The following is a 23,219-nucleotide window of genomic DNA, read 5'->3' as shown; positions in this document are numbered from 1 at the left end:
TAGGCTTATTGAAGAGACTGCTTTCAAAGAAAGCTTGTCCAGACTATTTTTTTAATCCTGAAATGAAGTGAAAAAATGTTGGGGAGAAAGGTGTTGACTGAATTTTATTTTTCCTTCCACAGTAATGACCAGTTGTTTCTTATTCTTCCTCTTTTCACTGGAAAAACCCAGAAAAGTTAAAGTGAGCTAAAATAACAATTTCACTTTTAATTAATTTGATAATCTTAGTTAATTTTGAAGTCCTTACTTTCAAACATAAAATTCGGTTTAAAAAGACAAACTAAAGACACACTAAAAAAAAAATCACTATACTGCCTCCCCACTGCTTTTACCTATTTTGTGTTAAAACCCTAAGCTAGCAGTTTAAATTATTTTTGGTCTAATTCTGAAATGTTACTGCCTGCAAAATCTTCAAAATCCTTTTTTAAATTGTAAATGCTTTTAGTAATTTCTTCAAAATTAGAGTTGTTGTGGACTTATATTGCTATACGGTATGTCTCTAAAATTGTTAGTAGCTGAATGCTTCAGAATGTGGTCTTGTGACAGCAAAATGCATCAAGGAGGTTAATGCACCAGGTGTGGCTACTATCGCACTCTCTTCCTTTCAGCTATCATCTCCCCTCTCCTCAGCATTTTTTAAGAACTTTTATGAAACCACTATTCGGAATAAAAATGCCTTCAAACTCTAATGCATGTGAAAACATGCAAGAAAGGAACGTGACTTTCTAAACCAAATTTGAATAAAATTATGAGGGGAAAAGGTTTGTTTTTCTTTTGCGGGATGACAAGATCAGTTGTTTTTCAGACAAGCATAATTAATTCTCATTATATGGGTCCTCAGAACATTGTGTGTATAAAGCCAACACAAAGGCAGAGGTGGTTGTTGTCAAGGCACAAGTGAAAGTACTCTCAACACTGCTTGTTTTCTTTGTTTGCAGGAGAGTTGGAGGTGGTCCAGAAAGACGGGGAGCGCAAGATTCAGAGCCGGCAGCAGCTTCCGGTTGGAACAACATGGGGGCCTTTTGCTGGGAAGATGGATCTGAATAATAACACCTTGGTATGTAGATGCTCCGAGACACTTTGCTTCGTTATACTGTGCATCGTTCTTTAGGGAATAGCCTGAATTACTACTCAGCCAGAGCATTTGAAAACAGGCATTGTTAGCTTTCACGGACAGTGGTATTTGGCTCTTTTCCAATTAGTTCATCTATGGCAACCGTCCACGTAAAGTTATTTGGAACACAGGTTAATAGTATCTAACTTGTTATTTTACAGAAGGGAAATGTCACTTCCTTGTTTGCTGAACCAAGCTGTTGCATTTCAGTAATAATATCTGATTTTCTACTGGCTTTTTAATTTTTTCATAGCATTAATTGCTGAATACTTAATTTATATTAATGGATGGTATAGAAAATAAATAGCTACATTAATTTAGGATAAATTCATTAAATTTGCCTCAGTGTTAATGTTAATGAACATAACAAGGTGTTCTATCAGATTAAAATTATTTTGAAAGATATCAAAGGCACCTGTCATATGATATATTCTCAATTAGCCTTGCTTTTTATTCTGATTGCAGAAAGTATGGTGACCATATTACTTAAAAGTAATGCTTTGCTGGTCTCAGTTCAGTGCACTGAAAATCATGTCATTCCTAATTCTTCGTTTAATTTTTGTTTGTATTGGTTTAAAGTCTGAGCTTCAATGTTATTTGTATATAGTTCAGATTAATTTTCTGAGAATATCTGGAAAGGTGACTCTGTATTGAAAAAAAGCAACAAATATCTCCAGAAGAAGGGTTTAGACAATCTTGGATCATGCATTGCCCTGTGAGATACTTCTGAAGAACCATTATCTTCAGTTGGATCACTGTTTGCTATTACAGACTTTGCATGAATATATTAGCATAAATACCTGTGGAACTGTTTCACAGAAGTGTATTACTACATACATTTAGGGTAGATACATCTGTGCTGTAAATGGAGAAGCTGATCTTCCCAGTGCTGGGAGTATTGTCCTGCCCTTGGAGGATCTGAAGAGAGGAACACTGAGTTGCTGAAGTACCATCTGGGACAGTGTGAGAGAGGGGTTATGTGGACATGGGAAAAAAAGGAGGGAAACTGATAGTCTTTAACTCCTCCCTGAAGAACCTATGCCTATATGTTGGAATTCTCTTTCTAAGGGCTTGCTGAATAGTATGCATACTGTCTGTAAATATGTATATTAAAACTGTAGTGAAGCATTATTCTGTAATGATTACATAGTTGCTATTTAAGATCTTGATATTTTATAGGCTCTTTAGCATAATTTATTAATCAAAAGGTGCTAACAAAATGTTACAGAAAGTGGCGTGGAAACGTTGCCTTAGTTTCCTAGAGTTCAGTATTCCCAACCCAGATCAGATTTCCCATTCAGGCACCTGAATAAAGGATGGCTTTTCAAAAGTACTGGACACTCAAAGCATCTTATTGTTAGAAAAGGGAAACCGGATGATTTGAATACCTCTCAATTTTATCCATCCATTCCATTTTTATTTCTTCATCTATTTTATTCTCAGTCTATCAGCATTCTCAAAATGGTTTTCATAAAATGTCATTTGCGACAGCTACCTATAATTCACATAATTTTCTAAGATGTCACTATTGCTGCTTTCATCAACTTTCATGCAACAGAAACCTTAGTCTGGGTGTAGCTCAAAGTCAGTCCACATAATACCTTAGGAAAAATGCTAGCTTTGTGTTGTCCCTATTGCCCTGTCCACTTGTTCCACTTCCTCAGGTATATAAGACTTGAAGATAATGTTTGAATGTGGGAGAAAATGTTAAATGACCCTTCACTGCAAAAGTTATCATTAACGGATATTCTTACGATGAATTTGCATCGTCAGCTCTCGATCATACTGTTTCATTTTTGTTTTCTGAAGGAGATGTAGAGCAACAACAATCCTTTTAGCAGGAGCTTGCTTCTGCTTTGGTAGCACAGGCATATATTAAGGTCTGTTATTACTTTCTAAATTTGGGCAAATACCACTTTTGTTGTAACAAAAACCTTTAGTTAAAATATTTCAGTTTTAATGAACTTGTAATTAAGCAGTGAGCAGAGCTGACTTTTTAGTTTGGTGATTGTAATGGGTTAGAACAACTTTCTCAACCTAGTTGAGAGAGATGTGGGATTAAAATCTTCAGGACATTTTTCTCACTAAACTGGAAAGATACTAATTTGTTTCTTGTCAAATTAAAAACCTTAAAGTCCATTTTTGATAACACTTGAAAGATTTTACTTTTGTTTTGCCTACTAATATAAATACATCTGGAAATCTGAACAGAATTGTAGTCCTCAGCAATATTCTTTTGTCCCCTGAGCAGCTCCATCCTTTGAGATAGTCAAAACTGAACTGGATATGATCTTGAGCAATGTGAGTTAACTTCGAAGTTGGATCTTTGAAGTTTGCCGTGCTTTGAGCAGGAGTTTGGACTGGATGACCTCCAGAGATCCCTTCCAACCTGAATTATTCTGTCATTCTAAGTATTGTTTCTTTTTCCCAAATATCAGATGTTTCCTGTAATCCTACATTTGTTACTTTAAAATGCTGTGTGAAGAAATGTAAACCTTTTGATAGAACTTTAATTTACTGTTTAAGCAACACAAACCCAGTGCCAGCTTCTACATATTTTTCTTTTATCTTTTTTTTTTTTTTTTTCTTGAAACGATTCTGGTTTATTTATGATTTTTCTGTCTGCTTGACACATTTGATTACTTTTCTCACTAGCGTACATGCTCTCTGTTGCTCATAAGGGGGGTTGTGTTTGTTTACTTAAGTTATTTATATCTGTTTTGGAAAGCTCATTTGAGTAAAGGCTCACCTTTCTAGAATTCAATCAAACTTTCACATCAGCGGCTGACAGCAGGTTTAGTGCATTTCTGAATGAGAACTTCAAACATTGCACTGTTATAAACATCAAGTAATTTTTGCAAAAGAGCTTTAATGTGAATTTTTGGTGTAGAGAGAAAAGGAAAGAAAAATTCAGGGAACTTCAGGTGAGTAAATATCATGATTTTTGCAGTTGATGTCTTTCTTGGAAAATCTGTTTGTGGCTGACTCCAAGTATATTAACCTGACTTTACTGTTTAGTGTTAGCAATGTGACACTGCCTCACAGGATTCATTAGCTAGCTATAGCAGTTATAGCTTACTTACTACCCTCGTACTCTGCACGCTATACAGCCTGTGCATGTAGTATCCTGTTGAAGTACTTCTTACTTCAAGCAGTGTTGTGTTGCTGAATACAGTCTCACTGCTGTTGGCTCAGGAGATGGAGCAAGCTAATTAATTCAGCATGATAATTAATTGAGTCACCGTGCCAAAGGTCAAATACTTTTTAGATCTTTCAAGTTTCTGTCTTGAAGTACATTAACAATATACATCTCAGAGTAGTGAAAGGCTGGGTACCTTGAACAAAAATTATTTAAGTGCTCTTCACAATTGCAATAGGAATAGCAGCTGTTGACTTCAACAGCAGTGCTGCAGCACTGTTGGGAGATATGGTAGAGCAAGGTCTGTATCAGGACTGCAGAATACTCAGACTCTAATGGTAGACTTGAAATAATAACTCAATGACTAAGAAAGTTCTAAATTTTTCTCATCCAGGAGTTAGCCAATACTCAAGAATTGCAGAGTGATCAAAACCCCTTATGAAATAATGTACCCCATTGCATTGCTGATATTGTTGATGAGACAATCTGCATGCAGCCACCAGAAATCTTAAGAAAGTTGTATTTAACAGCAAAGAGTGAGTCTCAGATCTTAAACCTTGTCCAGACATTTAATTCCTATTTCAATCTGAACTTAAGAACTCCTTATATCATTACTAAATATTTATAGATATCTATTTAGATACTTCTACTATATTTAGAGTGATAGATCTCCTATTTAGATACAATTTAGATATTTTAATGATCTGTTCCTATACTTTTGCCAGACTGGCAAAATTCTCCTGCTCTAGCTGCATGCATAATTTGTATCTGTCTGCACAATTGGCCATAGAGGTTATTGCCTTCCATTTCCTTCCACTTCTTCTATTTTCCATCAACTATTCCATAACAGTTGATAGTTCCAAGAAAATTAAATGCACAGGAGTATCTTTTCAAGCCCAGGAAGTGTACTTCTAAAATAAGAACTTGTTTTAGTTTTTTAAAGTAAAAAGACATCACCTGCATGTTTCCAGATTCTGTTTGAGATTTAATATAATCCTGCTGTTTTGACAAACAGAAATGTGAAGAGTTTTGTACAATACTGCTTTCTATCTACAGTTGGTGAAAACAGCTCTACAAGGAAGGCAACACTATTTAATCACTAGTTTTACCAGGAAGGATCCAAATTTGCACCTTGCTGCATCACAGAAGATTCAGTAGTTCATTGGTACCTACAAGTAGAAAGGAATATATTTCTAAGTGTGAAACTCCTAGCCTGTGATTCCTGTCTTTAACAGGAAAGTGGATTTGCACAAATGTCAAGTCCAATGTGAACAGGCAGGTGAGAAGAGCAGAAGACCCCCTCTAGGCTGGTCATATAAACCACTGAAAGGGTAGCTGCTGTGCCTAAGCAGCTCTAGATTCGAGGCTCTAGCAGCCTGTTTAAGAAAAAGCTGTTTGCATGCTTTTTCCTAGCTGTAAATATTTTCACTGTTTGAGGACTCAACTTGGTGGGAATGAGGCCCTTGGAAACAAAAGCAGCACAGAAGCACACAGCCCATGATGGTCATCGAGCAGAGGCTCGCACCATCTCTCTGATAGTCATGTGGAAGCATTCTGAAAGACCTTTTTTTTTGGCTGCCACCGTCTCATTTTTGGTGTTAATCTGTGCCCATGGCAGGGTTTTGCAAAGCAAAACAATGAGCAACTGGATCCTGCCCCCTGTTCTTGTCGTTTTGTTGCAGGGAGGAGTACGCGGGGCAGGCCTGTATTGGCCTGATAAGGAAAAGAGGATTCAACGTGGCTGTGAAGGGAGGAAAGTGTTCAGGGTTGGGCCAGGAGAGCAGTGGGAGACAGCAGAGACCCTTTAATGGGATCTGGGAGGTTCAGCGCCAAAGCGACACTTCTGGAAGATATCCTCATGAAGAGGTTTGACTGGGTAGTGTGTGAGGAACTGAGGAGTCAAGGTTCAAAATGCAGTTAAGTTACTCACTTGCTAATTTGTGGCTGGTCACTTTGGGTCAAAAACCTCATGTCTGTAGTAGCCAGCAACTTTTAATCTTCAGAGTTGCAGCATGAGGGTTTTCTGGGCACTTTGGTTGGAGGTGCTTCACGGCCACCAAGACAGCCAGTAGTCTGTCTGTAGTCAGGCTGTAGTCTCTGGTTGAACAACATGGAAAGGGATAAAGCGGTTTTCTTCTTTAGATACTTACCTGCAAATGGGAAGTTTGGCTCTTATTAGCACAGAGCCATTTTTACATTTCATTACCAAAGATAGTGTATTGTGTTACAAACCTTGGTTCTAATCTTTGTTATGCTGGGTTTATACCTTTAAGTACCTCAGTGACTGAAAAAGCATTTCTTTCTCATTTTTACTACTGTTAACTGCCAGGCTCTCCATGTTTAAAACTGGTTTGAAAACACTTTCTTCTGTCCCAAACACAAGCTGACATTAATGTAACTGTTTCTGGACAGCACATTGTGTCACACTTACAGCAATGTGCTGATGCACTGTGCAAGTGTCAGGGTTGACCACTTCATACAAAACTGGAACATAAAAAAAAAAAATGGAGATATACTGAGATGATGTGGACATCCACATGGCCATCTACAATGGTCTTTGAGAACACATCACCTCACATTGCCTCACCTTTTATAAAGGGTTCTCCCATTTATATAAACATGTAGTTGAGGGGAATGCAATGACAGAAGACATTTTTTTTTAAATTTTGTGCATAACTGTAGTTTAGATGCTTCTTTTCTTTCCAAAAATTTAGTTTTTTCTGCTCCTTTATTTACATTTACACAACAGTGTTAATTTAAAACATGTTACTAATCTGATAGCAAGATGTGGTAATGATCTGAATAAACACCCTGTTTTGAAAAAAGCCGGAAACATTTTTTTTCCAGCTTGCGGAAGTAGTTTCCAGAATGCAAATAGGTGATGAAGCGACATGGTCCATGAAAAGAAAAAACACATTGATTGTGCTCCTCTGTCTGAATGCTGTTAGTGCACTGGTATTAGTACTGTATGCCATTACCATAGCCTTAATTTTAAGAAATTAAATATTTAAGGGACATACAATTATGGCTTGTTTAAAAACCAAACCAAAACAAAATGCAAATGTTAACAGAAAGACAGGATTGAAATTACGTTGTTCCTTTTTATTTCTTTATTTCTGAATCGATGATTTCCAGAATGTAATATTATGTCAATAGGAGATTTTCACATAAAATTGGGGGGGGGGGGGGGGGGGGGGGTAACCTCTTTTCCTTGGCTACGGCCCTTTTTTAAGCCCACACATACCCATGGTTCATTTGGACACCTGTTTATCAAAACAGCAGAACCTTAACATTTGTTTAAATCTATTACTGGTCATTTTGGAAGGTTTCTTAATTTAGTTACTTTGTGCTTGCTATAAGCATGTCTATTAAGCAGACTTTATCCTAATACTATTGTAATTAAGTAGTAGACATTACCAATCATTCTCATTAAACTAACTTAGTTCCCTGGGAGAAAACTCAATAAACTATCTGTCCTGTTTTAGCAAGCTTCATTTCAGTAGGGGGCTCCTTCTCAAAGTGGGAATGTACCCTGGGGCACATTGCCAGGGAGCTGCTGAGAACAGAGTGAGGGGAGAGCCTGGCAGAAGAGATGAGGCAAGGTCAGGAGTCTGGGACAGAAAAAGGGCAAGAAAAATTGATTTAGGGCCTCCCAGGCAGCAGAAGCAGAGGGAGACACCATCTGCAAGTGCCAGGCTCTTCAATTTTAGGTTGTGGGGAAAAGCAGAGAGAAGACAATGTGTACTGGAGAACATACTGCACTGTTAAGCTGTTTAGAGAGAACCACTGCAATAAATTGTGCGGTAGCAACATATTCTTGTGCTGCTAGAGTATGGTCATCTAGTCTAATCCTCTCTGTACCATAGACTTTAAGACTCAAATGCTTATTTTCTTATTGACATTTTGCTAAATTTATAACACAACTTTTAGAATGGGATGTAGTGTTATTTAAAAACTTTGGGTGAGAGAAATAATTGATTTAGCTCCATTTAAGGTCGTTCATGTAGTTCACTACACTGAAATACCTAGCAGGCACGAGTTCAACACCCATGTTTAATATGAGGAATTTCACATTAATGTTGTCCTCTGAGGAAATTTTTTAAATTCATGCTTTTTATAATGATACTTCTTATTTATGAAACTTATGTATTATTATAGACTAAGCAGATATAAAATGTCAGATTTAAATATTCAGCAGTTTTTTTAAATAGCTTTCTTCTCACTAAATGTTAAACACCATTTTTTTTACTCTGAAATAAAATTCAGTTTCTAAAATGTTGACATATTTTTCTCAGTAGTTTCACATTCATAGAACAAGCATGGGAAATTCTACCTCCATCATTTTAGTGAACATAAAGCTATGAACGTGCTTGTTTCTGTGAAGATGTTTGCATTGTTAAACCAAGAATTTGGTAGTTACAATGGGCACTGAACTGAAGGACCTGGAGGCTTGTGTTCTCTCTTTGACCGCTAGAAAATAAAATGTCCCGCATGCTCCTAGGTTTCTCTGGGACAATTACACATACAGCTATGCCTGCCCAGGTGTAGTGAGCCTTAGTGTACATTGGTAGTGGAGAAAAGCACTGTGATGCTGTTGCCTGTGGAACTGTGGTAGCACTGGTATTGCACTCAGTACATTGTCCAGATGTACTGTCTGGACATACAAATGACATATGATTATAAAAGCGCCAATGGAGGCAACGTAGACAGTTGCTTGGAATAAAGTAGAGAAAATTTGGGTGTGAAAAGAAAATTCATATTTTGGTGATGTCAAAATTTGTGCTAATAAAAGTGCAGACCAGGATACCATATTGTAGTAACAACAACAGGATTTGAAATGATTGTCTATCTTCGTTTAAATAAAAAAATGACTTCAAATAAAAGAATGGACCTGTGGTTTCAGTGAAGACAGTGGCTGTTTGCTGCTCACTTCTGTACACTGTGATGGAATGATCGAAATTCCAAACATCAGTTCTCTTTCTGTCTGAATATACTTGAGAGAAATAACCTGTAAATTTTCAAGAATGATGGAGATACAAAGTATTTCGAGCTGTTTCATTATCAGCCAAATTAACTGCATTCTGTAAAAGTGTGTGTTTGAATGTTTTGAATAGGAAATCCATCTCAATATTTATAGTAAGTATAGTTAGTACAGTATGTGTGAATACATAAATATATTAAAAAATGTAAGTGTAGTAAGTATATATATTTGTACATATATAGGTACACAATGTCAGTGTTTGTGAGTATATAAAAATAGCATATTCTAGTCTGAAGAAAGTACTGTTATTAGGGCCTAAAAACCAGTTTTATTTGGATTACTAACATTTTGCTGAACTTTCTTCTCTGTTCAGCTATAGCTCCTTTTCTAATAATGTTGTAGTATCACATAGTAGCAAGATGTGTCCTTTTCCAGATGCAGCAGATCTAGTTTACACCACTAAAATACGGGCAATACAGAGCGTGGCCCAAGATCTTAAGCGCTGAGTGAGGTTTGTAAATGTCCTGGGCCTCATTTATCAAGGCTAGAGAGCAAGTTCATCAATCTAATCCTGTGGTGGCTCCTCAGGCTCCAGGGGAGCTGAAGAGATGATCAGCTCCAGCCACTGGGGCTGTGCTGCAAAGAGTGCAGGAGGCACCACTGCTTGCCATCCTTGCCTTCCCTGCCAGCCCCAGACCACTGGCAGCAGGGGAGAGGCTCAGCAAGGGATGCACAGCTAGTACTCTACCTGATAATGTTATTTATTTATAGGGTTTTGTGCATGTCCTGGTATTCCATATATGATAAATTATATGCACAGCCCCATCATATTTGATATTGTTTCATATTTGTGTCCCATCTTAAATAACTTAATACATTTTTGCCCCCTTTTTTTTCACTAATGCATTTTATCTTGTATTGCACAAACTAGAGAGAAGGAGAAAACATTTCAATGTATTTACAAAATGTTTTACAAATTGTGAAACATTAAATATAGTTATAATATTTTTTTATTTCAGCTCTTTTAACATATTTAGGAAATACTTGAGTTTTACATATACAAAATATTGTCCTTTCTGTGCTTTAAGGGAAGGATAACAGTCTGACTGTACTTATTGTAGTTAGAATAAACTACATTCTGAGCATCTGAGATGTCATCATAGTTTATGTAGATTATTCTCACTCCGAGAAAATGTCTTATAATTTAAAATGCTCCCTGTCACAGATTAGTATTTTCTATCTTGGTTTTTTGATATTTGATTTGCTATCTAAAAAGCATAGAAGAGATTTTTTAAATAAAAGCTTCATATATGTTAGTAATTATTATTATTTCTGTATTTATTTATAAACATCTCACATTTCCCAAAATATTTTATTTTCTTTGAAGCTTTCTTTTCCACATGACAGTCTCTGATCTGGAGGATGAGTGACCACTTTTTTTAAAAGATGAAACTGGAACTCCTGCCATGTGTGAGGACATTAAAACAAGTTTAGGGGAGCTGAGGGAGGTGTGCCTCAGTGCTGGGGAGGTGAGGAAGGATTTTTCCCTCTCTCCCCCTCCTGCAAGCTGTTGTCCTCACTTTTGGAGGAAAACTGGGACAAATTAGCATAAAGGGAAGAGAGCAATAAAGCAGAAAACAATAGTAGGTCCAAAATATCTTAGTTTCTTCTTTTCTGCTTGTGTTGAAGCAGGCCTGGTTCTGCTATTGCTAATTTTTAATTCTGCTGTGAACTTCATAGTATGTCCTACTCTTATCTCTTTGCTTTTATGGTGTTTCTTACCCTTGTATGCAGTTGCATTTATTACATTAAATACTGGATCTTGTTATTCATATTTGTTAAATTCCAGATTGTATTCTTCTCTTTTGGGATCCACTTGTTTTACCTTAGTCATGTTTCAATTCTCAATCTGGTCAATCCACCTCCCCTCATCCAAGGCAAAATACCGTCTTAGTCCTGTACGCTTCTGTGGTGGAGGGTTTCCCTCGCTTCTTGGATCTGCCTGGGTCATGGTCCATGGAGGGATATGATGGGTTGCATTAGGTGAACCTGCCAGACTCGTAGGTGTAGGTGTCAGCAAGGGACATTTAGGTTAGATACGAGAAAGAGCTTCCTAATGGCAATGAGGAAGCAAAGGCTAGAAGAGATTCAGGAGGTTGTAGTAAATCTGTGGCTGGTGTGTTTAAGAACAGGCTGGACCAAGACAACAGGAGTGGTATAGACGCAGCTGAGCCGTGGTGTGGGGGAAGGAAATGGAGCAGATGACCCTGTGGCTTTTGGCACCCTAATGCTGAGAAATGTCTGCAGCCAACTTCTCTTGTTTGGCTGCCCAGAGACACCTGCAGGTAGCTAAAGTCTTTCAAGATTGCCTTTAAAAGGCCAGAATGAGACACTGTTTTTTGTAGAAAATGGCAGATGGGACATTACAGGAAGCTAGACAGTTGGTCACACCAGTATAGGATATCGTTTTCAAAATCGAATTGAAATATAACAAGGGCTTGCTGGGAGATAAGGAAGTAAGCTGCTATGTTTCTTTGGCATTTCCCTTCCCAATTGCCTGCAGTTGTTTTTTTTTCTTCTGAATATTCTCCCTTCCCCTTCCAGTTTCTTGCTAGCTAAAGTTAGAATTAACACTCTGTGTATAACCAAATATTAAATAAGTGTAGGTTTTTCAAAGCAGTATTTTCAGCGTTACTTCAGACGTTGTTTCCATGTATTCTGTACCTCTTTTTTAAGAAATACCATCTGATTTCTACAGATGATTGTCTCAGGTTTCTGTGTCACAGATTTGTGAAGTGAGAGCAGTGCTATTGAATTTTCAGGATGCCAAATGTATGCACTTTGATCTGGTGGTACAGCATGCCTCAGGGAGTAAGCTGAATCTTGATTTCTGTAGTCAGTCATCCACTATCAGGTACCAGAGCCCCGATTAGGCAGCCTGAAAAACAGAGAACACACCATGGGTTGGATGTGCATGTGGATTTGCGAGGAGGCTCTTGGCATCACCGGCATCCATGGAGCTCATTTTGTGGTACTGTTTCAGTGCTAATAAATCTCTGTAATGCATACAGAAACAATGACAGGTACCTCTGTGTAGTAAATGACTGTACATGCACTGATTATTTTTGAAGATGCTTCCCCTTCCACCACCACATTCAGCAGTGAAAAATAAAAAGAATATCCATGTTTTGAAACTTGACCTCTCACAAATGTGAGACCACTTGGTGTGGTTGTGCCTCCTTAACATTCCTCACATTCCCTCTTCCAAGCCAATTGTTAACACTTGTTGCAGAGTTTAAGTGGCTTTGTAGTAGCACCTACTAGCTTGCTCTGGCTACTGGCATACATGGGACTAAATGGCCTTTCTGACCTTTAATAAGCATTTCCTTGTCAGTCATACCAAAGATACTTGACCATCTAATTCTTTATTCACTATATTGCAAAGTCTGTTTGGGGATAATTGCAAGGCATGGGGAAGTAAAGAGGTTCATGGGGTGGCATTCACTTCCATGGCTCACTGCAGCATGGTATTCATCAACCTCACGAGAGCTGCAGCAGTATACTGCATTGATACTATCACTTTAAAATTTATTGGGATAACAAGGATTGTAGAAGTTATTTATTCAAGACAACTTATTACATACGCAAATCTCTCCCAAATTAAGCATGTGTTAGAGATCATGGTTTATATACCTGTATTTTTTACCCTAACTAGGTGTTTTTCTGTTTCCATGTGTAGTCTTTGAAAAAATATAAAGCTATGCATAATGATCACAAATTTTAAACAGTGATTAATAATGCACTTAGGACTTGATTTTGCCTTGCACTGAGCACCAGCGGGAGGTGATGAGCACCCCAAGCTTTTATTAAAAGCAGTAGGGCTGAGGTATGCTTAGCATTTCATGACACTGAACACCGCAAGTACAGCCTATAAACCTCTCCATAGAAGATAAATATTTGTTATTTTATTTGACCTTGAAGATGGAACTGGTTAGATAGGGTTAAGGTCAATGAGTATATTATTTTCAGACAAGATACAGAGTACATGGATGGTTCTGCTTTATTTTAGTGTGTTAACATCTGGCAACGTTCTGTGTTCCATATGCTGCTGATTGTCCTGATACATTCATCTTCAGCGATTATCAAAAAGATTTCAGTGCTCTGGAGTTAATCACACATTTGAGAAGACAAATAGATGAAGATAAGTAGAAAAGCTGCATGTGGATTTTTGTGTATAAAACCAATATTTGGGTAGTCTTGTCAAGTACCCTATTAATTTAGAAATATTTTTTAAATTGACTTAATTAGCTAATGTCTATAAGTGCTGTAAGGATGAAAAATAGCATATTAGAGTTCAATATTGTTATCACAATAGACATAGAGAACATTGCTTCTTAGAAATCTGATTGTGCCCTTTTAATTCTATGTGTTGCACACTTGCTTATTTCTGCTAATGATGAATATCTAAAGGGTTTTTAGATTTGCACCCTTTTCTCATGTGTTATTTTTGTATGGCTTCAGTATATGAAAGTTTAGCCATACTTCTGCTATTTCATTACAAAAAGCACACACATAACTATTAACTGATTTTTTTTTCTTTCTTTTTTTTTTTTTTTTAATACCAGTGTTTTCAGTTTTCCTAGGTTGATAACATTTTTTTCAGGGCTATAAATTATTATTTTCATTCTGTGCTGTTTTGGCCTTACATGCTAACAGCTTCAGGGAAGAAAGACTCAAGAATTTCACAGAGAATTTGCCACATCAAAGCAGGTGTTCCCTTTTACAGTACCTTCTTCTTTCTGAAAATGCAGAAAGTCTACCATGATCAGAACGAATGGTGAGGCAAAAATCAAACTAAGCTAGATGTCTGTCAACCTTGTACCTCTCTTGTGGCTTTTGCCACAGCCCACACCTACCTTAGAAAGCAGTCCTCTAGGCTAGCCCGCCATGGAGCTATCCCATGCCCCATATTCCTGCAAAGAATAATTCAAATAAGAAAACAGCCATAGGGTTCAAAGTCTAGAAAGTTTACCCTTTGCTTCCCACACCTCCTGTAATACTGCCCCTTGCCACTCCAGTCTTTGCTAACAAGGAAGGGCACCATGAAATCAGCTGTAGCCGTGGCTCTTCAGGCAAACCCTGGGATCAGGGTCTGTCCACACAACGTGGTGTGGGATGTCTGGTCAAGATAGACATCAAGAAAGCAGCAGGAAAGCTAAAGTGGCAGTTTGCCACAAAACAGAAGGTACAGAACAAACTAAAGTAGCAATGTTGCTACTCAATATTTCTCTCTTAATTGAATATCCATCATTTCAAAGAAAAAAATAAAGGCAGCAAAGTCTCTTAGGACACATAACATTTCCTTATCCACCATTCCGATAAAACTTCTTTTATTTTATCATGCACAAATTTGTTTAGATCTTAGCAGTGACCACTCTTCCTGTTGCCAATATCTATTAATGATAATTACTTCAAATACTATACTCAGTCAGTGATAGCATCACATCATGGTGAGGAAGATTGTGATCTTATCTAAACCTATTCTGTTTAACTCTGACACTCCTTCTATTATAGTGGGGCCCTGATAAGATCATGCCTGTTAGGATCAGACATTAGTTGGAATCAATATTTGAAAATGTGCCTGTTTTTGCTTAATAGCAAAGTTAGTGTGAGGGTCAGAGTGAGATCATTTGTTGGATGAGATTGTACAGCTTCATCTTGTAATGGAAATGTGTTCTTTGCTTCAGCTGGTGGTGAAAAGTAAAAACAAGGGCTCTTTGAAAGCTGCACAGCTTTGCTAATAATCACTGTGTAAGGAAGATACAATCATTATTATGATATTTAACATCTGTAGTGCTGCAACATGTTGAGGTTCTAGTCAGGAACTAGTGCTCCTTTGTGCTAGACTCTGTCTGAACCTGATATTAAAAAGAGAGCTGCTGGCCTCAGCTAGCTTAGGTCCTGGTTTTAGACCAGATGTAAATACAATGGCAACAAGCAAGTGTGAGAGGCAAAAGCTAAAATGGAGATAATTAAGATTAGTATATTAAACAGCAGTTATTTCACACTAAAGCAGCAGACATGAGTTTTTTAAAGATAGTGAATGAAAAATGCAGCGAGTTTGCAGATGATTTCAGAGAATTCTTCCTATATGCATTACTCTAGTGGAAGAAAATACAAATAAATTGGGGGTATTTATTTAGATGGGAATTTTGAAACTCATCTGCTGATAAAGAAGGATGTAATCTAGATCAGTGATGGTGAACCCTTTTAGTGCCTGGTGCCAAATTTGTTTTATAAAGATCAGCTTGTGTGCTGCCAACATAAATTTCTCTGTACTGAACCTGGCACCAGTGCCAGCAGTTTACGGTTACTGGTAGATGAACAGTCAGAAAATGCAAAGGACCATAATGCTTTTTTGCTGAAAAATATGGTAACTCTTATAATAAAACTTTTCAGGATTTGGTCAAAGAAACCAAATCAAAGCCCTGAGGGTATTGCATGGAATGTATGAGAGCTGCAGTGCCCCTTTCTCTTCAAGAACATTAATTTTTACTCTCTCATAAATAAAAAAGTCCAACAGAATAAATTAAAATAAAAAGTGAATAGTGAATGACCCATTGTTTTGATCACTGGACTGCAAAATGTGAGTGACACTAGTTCTGTGCCTGAAGTTGTCATCAAAGGGCCTCATGAATAGCTTCCAGTGCAAGGCAAGTGCCATGATCACTAGACTACTCTAGAGAGAATGGCTCCAAGTGACATTTTAATACATCTGTTAAATCATTCCAGTGTAGAATAAAAATAAATTTGGAAATTCCTATATTTTTTCATGAAATGGGATTCTGTTTGAATGCCAGCTTGTTATTTAGATGAACTGCTAATATTAGTGATGTGCTAAGACCTGGACTGTGTTTACCAATCATTACCATTTCAGTAATGCCACTCATCACTGAGTTTGTCTGATCTTAACCTCTAACTTTTTGTGGTTTAACTTGGATTTCCTTTACAGTTCTCAACTTAATTACAGTTCGTCACATTTGACACATCAGTCACTAAATTTATGACACTTTTCTGAAAGAGATGAACATACATATGACAGGAGTGATAGTTTTCAATAGACAAAGTCAGAAAGTTTCTGATTTGGAATAAAACATATATACTGTCATGAGCTGTTGTAATTATATATGTATATGTCATTACCAGTATCACACATGTGCCAACTGGTAGTTAAGAAGATGTGTAACTGTAATTTATGTTTGTTCAAACACAGAAGTGGAATGACAAATGAATAAATCATTGCACCAGTCCTAACAGTAAAAGCATGACTGAATTCACTATCGTATTGCCTTTCGATTCAATTAAACGCCATTGCTTATTCTTTTAGTATCATATATGAAAGCACTGTAAATTGAAATAAAATAAAAAACTCATTGAAGTGGATTTATATAGATTAAATTCTTCCCCTGTAAGATGTGCGTAAGGATATTTGAGCGGTATTCTGAATACTAAAAAATGAGGTATTTTCATGTTTTCATTGAACAATGCATACTTTGGGATACAATATGAATAATGAAGATGTAGATTTCATTTTACTTTTTATTTAAGTTGTAACAGAGGGAGGAGCAGAGCCATTTATAAATCATCCCTGAAAAAATGGGAAGAATTTATCTTTGAATGAAATATGAAATATGTCAAGAGTTTAGACATCTATGTCACAGTGCAGGACAGAATTTTTTTAAGACTGATTTTTCTTTATTTCCCCAACTCTAATCTGGGTGCATCCCAAAAGTGTTTCTTGAGTATTCTTATACTTCATTACAATATTTGTATACAAAAATAAGTGTTTTCCCTCATATGCATTTCCACAACATGACCTTCAGTAGATTAGTGATGCAATTGGTCATCAACATCACTAAAAAACAACGTACGGGTAGAACTTTGAAGTGTTAATATTTATACATTGATTTATTTAAAATGTTGACTTTTTGAACAACTCTAATTCTCCTCATTATTTCTTTCTTTGTTGTCTTAATTCTGAAATATAGTTTCAAATTCATGGAATATCAACAATTTTCACTTGTCCTTTTCTATTTCAGAAGTCTTTGTGCCATATTTTTGGCCACAGCGTGCTAGGTGTAGGATCCCAAATGCTTCAGCAGGGCAAGAGAGATGGCTTTTTCTTTCCTGTTCTGAAACCATGATGAATCTAGTTTTAGACAGAATGCAAAACAGAGCACTACAGTTTTCTGCCTTACTCCCAGATATGTATAAAACAAGAATGTCATTAAGACAATTGGATATATCTGAAGAAGCAAGGTGGTTTTCTTCCATGGATATCCCTTCTTTCTCCCTAAATAAAGAATGATGAAGAGCCATAATTTTACCTTTATAATAACAAAATATTCCACTGACTCCATTCCTCAGTGCCTAGCACTGGCCACATACAGCATGTTTTAAGACCTTCTATTAACTTGTGTGCCAGCGCAGTCAGAGCTTCACTTTAAACCTGACTGTGAAACAGTTAAATTGAGAAGCAATAAGAGATGTTTAAAGACAATTATACCTGGATGAATAAAGCAGAATAGTGTTTGTGACTATTTATTTTAATTCTAAGAGTTTATTTCATGTAACTTTTTTTTTTTTTTTGACTTGTGCTTTCTGCACCAAGAAGTTCTCGGTATCCAGACTAGCCTATTAAATGTCACAAAACAGATAATCATGCTGTTATTATAATGTCTGTTTCAAGATGGCAAAAAGAGGAAATACCTTCCTAAAAGAATTTTCAGACAAAGAACAGGAGAAGAGTATAATTTGATCACAGTTTTTAAAACGGGAGATCAAAGTACAAACAGATTAAAGAGATTAACGGACCTGCTTGAGAGCACTCTGGAGGTCTCAGGTCTCCTACAGGTTAAACAAATGGCTGTCCCTGAAATGATGAGCAGACACCCAAAGAGTTGTAGATTAGCAGACTATGAATTGAGTTAATTTTTATAAATTCTTCATGTAAAAACTGTGAATAAAAAGTAGGCATGTACGAATCCATGTGTTCACAGACAATTCATGATAAAAGACTAAACTTTTTATGAATATTATATGCAGATACTAACTATAAAGAAATGCAAATACAAAACAATGCTCCTTTGAACGCATTCTCAAATGTACCACCTAAGAAAAATGGAAGAAAATAAGCAGACTTGTACAGAAGTCCAATAAACAACTACTCTACAACAAATTCCCATCATTTCATAACTGATGGGTTAAAATTGGAACATGAAGGTATGTAACAAAAATCCAGATTTGCCAAGAGTGGTATCCCTTATCATATAGAAGAATGATAGTGCACTGGTGTGCATAGTCTGGATTATGTCTTTGAAGAAAAGAAAATGCTTGATGATGGTCTAGCAGCACTGTTTCCAATAGGCCAGTCAGTCAAATGCAAATACAGTCTATAATAAAAAGAACTGGTTGGCATAGTAATTGGGAAATGAATGTTATTTGTAGCTCCATATTTCTGTCTTTAGGAGTCTAAGAACTAGGAGGTTGGTATTGATAAGAGGGTTTGTGTATAAATCCTTTGTAATGAGGCTGTGCCTCTTCAGTCATTTGTATTAATTTTAACTTTAGATATGAGCATCATTCTCTGAAAGGGGTGGCAACTGAAATAACTAATTTCACAAACGTCTGGGGAAAAAATTACTCATATTAGAAAAAACAATCCCTCGGTTCTTTTTTGGTTTTTTTGGTTGGTTTTAGGTGGGCTTTTTGTGTCAGGGGGAGTCTGGGGCTATGTAGAGAATCACCTTACATGTCATGGCATGCACTACTGATTATAGCTGCATTTGTGCAGATACTGTCAAAGATGAGTTCCAGTTTAGAAGAAGGAAACTATTATGTAGAACTACCAACTATAACATGTAGTTCAAGAGGTATAAATGCCCCTGCTATCCTTAACTCAGGTCAGAATCTCTCTCTAAATACTTTGAGATCTGCATCAACTACAGCCATTGATATTACCCGCATGTAATTTTTTTTTCTTTGTTGGCTGATTATTTAGTAATGTATCTGGCAGTTTTTGCTGTTCCGTATCTTCATGGAGACACCCATGTTTGACATCTTGTTCATATTCTGAACTTCTGAATATTTCTGTGAGACCACCTGGTAATGCAGGACTTTCGTCCTCTTAAACAGGAAAGAGTCTGGAGCATTGTCGAAAAGGTAAAGTTCTTTTGGTGGCTTTGCCTCCCTTTTGCTACTCTGTCCGCACTCCAGCTGCTCTCTCCATGCATCTCTCATTTCCATTTACAGGGATGCCTTTTACTCTTCACTTTCCCTCCCCCCATTTCATGATATTTATCTCTTATTTCTGTTGCTGGCACTTACCCCTTAGGCCTTCTCCTCACCTTTCCGACCTCTCCTTGTCCACTCTTCTCTTCCAGCCATGCTTCCTTCTCCTTTCTCTAATTTCTCTATCCTTTTTCTTACTGGTCTTCAAGACATCTTCAATGCTCAAGGACTTGTCATTCCTTAATTTCAAGCTCCACCCCATACAGTTAATTTAGAGTACACTGGCTGGAATTAGCCTTTGGAGTGGCTTTTAGGCAAAAAAAAGACTGAAAGGTAATTTTGTGTAAATAGAAATGTGTGATTAGTTTCTCTGTTCAAAGTAGTACACCCATTGCTGTGGCTAGTCATAGGGCTGACTTGAAAAGGATCTGTGTACTTTTATCACTATCTATTATTTTTCTAGTTATAGGGATGTAATCAGCTCATGTCCTTGGGCATTAGGTGCACACTGCAGAGAGCAAGAAGGAATCTGTTGCCTCTGCCCCTGCTGAAGTTTAACATTACACACAATTAGTCAGGTGTATTAAGGGCTCACTGTGCCATCTTCTACATAATCATCAGACATGGGTACTACCAGAGGCACGCTAGCAGGCTCGATGGGCCAGTGAACTGATCTTACACAGTAAATCCCATGCTTTTGTAATATGTTGACAGACTCTTACCTTAAACAGTGCTAGCAGGCACTGCTGTAATAAAACCAAACTGGCTCATGCGCTACTTCTGAGATTTTCCATAAAAGCAGCATAAATGTTAATGAATAAATAATCTTCTCCTAAATTTTGTACAATAACTGAGTTTACCCCAGGCAGGATGTGCTGCTATAGATCAGTCTTTGAAATGTGTGAGAATTCCTTATTCCTGGTAGTGTGGTGGGAAGAAAAGTTTGTCACTCCCCATGCCATTTATTTCTCTCTAAGGTGTTGAGGGCTTAGGTCTCTTGTCTTTACACATCCTTGCTCATACTAAGTCTCTCACTAGGAGCTAAGAAAAAATTTTGGAGGAAAGATAACAGGGAAAACATGCAAAATATTAGTTAAATTAATAAAATAATCCCACTTCCCTGATCTTGTGTGCAGAAAGAAAATAAGAAATTGAATTGAAAATGCATTAGGTAATGCCTGATCTAGGAATTAATCTGCTTACTTACACACAGCAGAGATACAAATTCTCTTGAGATAGCTAACTTGGTTTCTGATGTGGTATAATCCATGTTTACACATGTTGCACTGAATTGTAAAGAGAAAAGATTCCTGTGTAAAATGAAGCAGAAATGGAAATCAGAATGAGGGAAAAAAATCTATTTTATCATACAGTAGTATTCTCTTTCTCACCATTCAAAAGAGCACATTAAAAGTAATACCTCTGATCTGAACTGGAAGAAGGATGCTTGTTTTAATTCAATCTCCTTACTACAGGAGTTTTTAGCTAAATTTTTGACTGAGTGAATGAGGCTGCAGTAAAATGTAGTTATTGTTGTTCAGCCTCAATGGAAGTGAAGATGCTGGAATCATACTTTCAACCATTTATATATATTTTTTAATACATTTACTTTGAATAGTGCACGTTATTCCTTTGGATCATTCATTAAGCATTTGTCTTTATTGACAAGTGAATGTCCTGTTGTCACAGCTTAACATAACTATACACTGGAGAACAAGATGTTTAAGATAGTTTTTGAGGAAATGCCTTGGGTAGAGATGGTCATCTTGTCATCCATGGCTATCTAGGAATTTGTATGCAATCCTGAGATGACTCTGGTTTCCTTGAGACTGAAGCTATGACCCTCCTTTCTTGCCTTTGTTTTATACTCATTTTTGGAAATGAATTGGAGAAGTGTTTTAAGTTTGAGAGGCTTTAGAATTTGAGACATGTTTCGTTGTGAAATGGGGGTTCATCTTAAAGGAGTTTTGCAGCCTTCCATATTGAAAAAAAAACAAAAAAAAAAAAAAACAAAAAAACAAACCAAAAACTCAAAGGAGAAGAGGTAGATCATCTGAGAACAATTACTCAACAACTTCTCCAAAGTACGAAGTGAGATCATGGCTACCCTGTCTGTGATCAGCAGAGGAACTGCTGCTCTGTCTAGTTGTACCTTTAACAGCAAGTGTAAGGAGATGGAAATAGCCATGAAGCCCTGAAAGGTGGAGTGCAAAGCAATGAGTGGGTTGTCTGCAACTCTTATAAAGACATCAATGAAGGAATTCAACTTTATTCAATATTAATTGTGCATAATTAAACTTTAAAACATTCAGAACTTGTGAAAGTTAAGACTCAATGCAGCAATTAGTAAAACGTTATTCTATTTGGGGATTTAAATAGTCACATAATAAAGTGTGTACTCTCAAGAAGAAAAATATAGTGAGAAAAATGTAGTGAGACAGTACTGAGCTAACATTGCTGTGAAATCCTTACAATCTGTAGGTCCTGATTTTTTAGTATTTTTCTATTTTTTCAAAATTTGTTCATATTTTACTTTATTTAGTTCTCCATACAGTTCCTCTGTATTCAATATTCCAGGCATAAACTGAAAAAACCTTAAATTTAGGGTCCTTATAGCTTCTGCTATATATAATATGCAATACCAGAGGTAATACTTGATTTTGCCCACTGAACACTATTTCCTTCTCAGAGGCAAGAGTCAATCCTTGTCCTCTTTATGGTTTCATAATCACTCAACTGTTGTTTTAGAAATGATCACATTCTTTTGTAAGTTAAAAAAAAATTAAAAAGTACAGATACCTGTAATATTTTTATTTTACCAAAAATCTCACGTAGCAGAAAAAGACACATGGAATTGTCTAGAATCCCACAGATTTTCATATGAAGTTATGAATGCGCTGAATAGTTTGGAACCAGAATAGATTTACCACCAACATACATGGCTATATTTTTTTTCATTTAGTCCTCCACATTGTATTAGAGTAATTTCTTCAGAAACACTTTCTTAGGTGTTTAAAAATCAGTTACCCATTGACATGCACTTCAGCAAATGTAAGTGCTGTAGCAGCTGTGTGCATGACCGTGCACGGCCATGGGGAGGGCAGCGAGGAGGGTGCACAGCAAGATCACTACCCTGGACTTCAGGAGAGCAGAGTTCGGCCTCTTCAGGGATCTGCTTGGTAGAGGAACATGGGATAAAGCCCTGGAGGGAAGAGGAGCCCAAGAAAGCTGGTTAATACTCAAGGATCACCTCCTCCAAGCTCAAGAGCAATGCATCCCAACAAAGAGGAACTCTGGACAAGCTCAAACACAAAAAGGAAGCCTATTGAGGGTGAAAGCAAGGACAGGTAGCCTGGGAGGAATACAGAGAAATTGTCTGAGTAGCCAGGTATCAAGTTAGAAAAACTAAAGTCCTGATAGAATTAAATCTGGCCAGACATGTCAAGGGCAACAAGAAAAGCTTCTATAGGTACATCGGTGAGAAAAGGAAGACTAGGGAAAATGTGGGCCCTCTCTGGAAGGAAATGGGGGACCTGGTTGCCTGGGATTTGGAGAAGGCTGAGGTACTCGGTGACTTTTTTGCCTCAGTCTTCACCAGCAAGGGCTCCAGCCACACCACCCAAGACGCAGAAGAGAAAGGCGGGGACTGGGAGAATGAAGAACTGCGAGACCACCTAAGGAACCTGAAGGTGCAG

General features: G+C 37.1%; 1 protein-coding gene across 4 annotated transcripts in view; it reads left to right on the top strand.

Annotated features, from left to right (window-relative positions):
* Positions 1–23,219, top strand: part of ZFPM2 (zinc finger protein, FOG family member 2) — a 314,505-nt gene that overhangs the window by 152,064 nt on the left and 139,222 nt on the right. For all 4 annotated transcript variants that reach the window (XM_074811866.1, XM_074811594.1, XM_074811689.1 and 1 more), the window contains one exon: positions 939–1,057. In XM_074811866.1, the coding sequence (XP_074667967.1) occupies positions 939–1,057 (119 nt within the window). The remainder of the gene's footprint in view (positions 1–938; positions 1,058–23,219) is intronic.

This window comes from Strix aluco, chromosome 1 (assembly GCF_031877795.1).
Source record: "Strix aluco isolate bStrAlu1 chromosome 1, bStrAlu1.hap1, whole genome shotgun sequence".
Classification (NCBI taxonomy): Eukaryota; Metazoa; Chordata; class Aves; order Strigiformes; family Strigidae; genus Strix; species Strix aluco.
The sequence above is the reverse complement of the archived record's forward strand: the minus strand, read 5'-3'. Positions and strand labels throughout refer to the sequence as shown.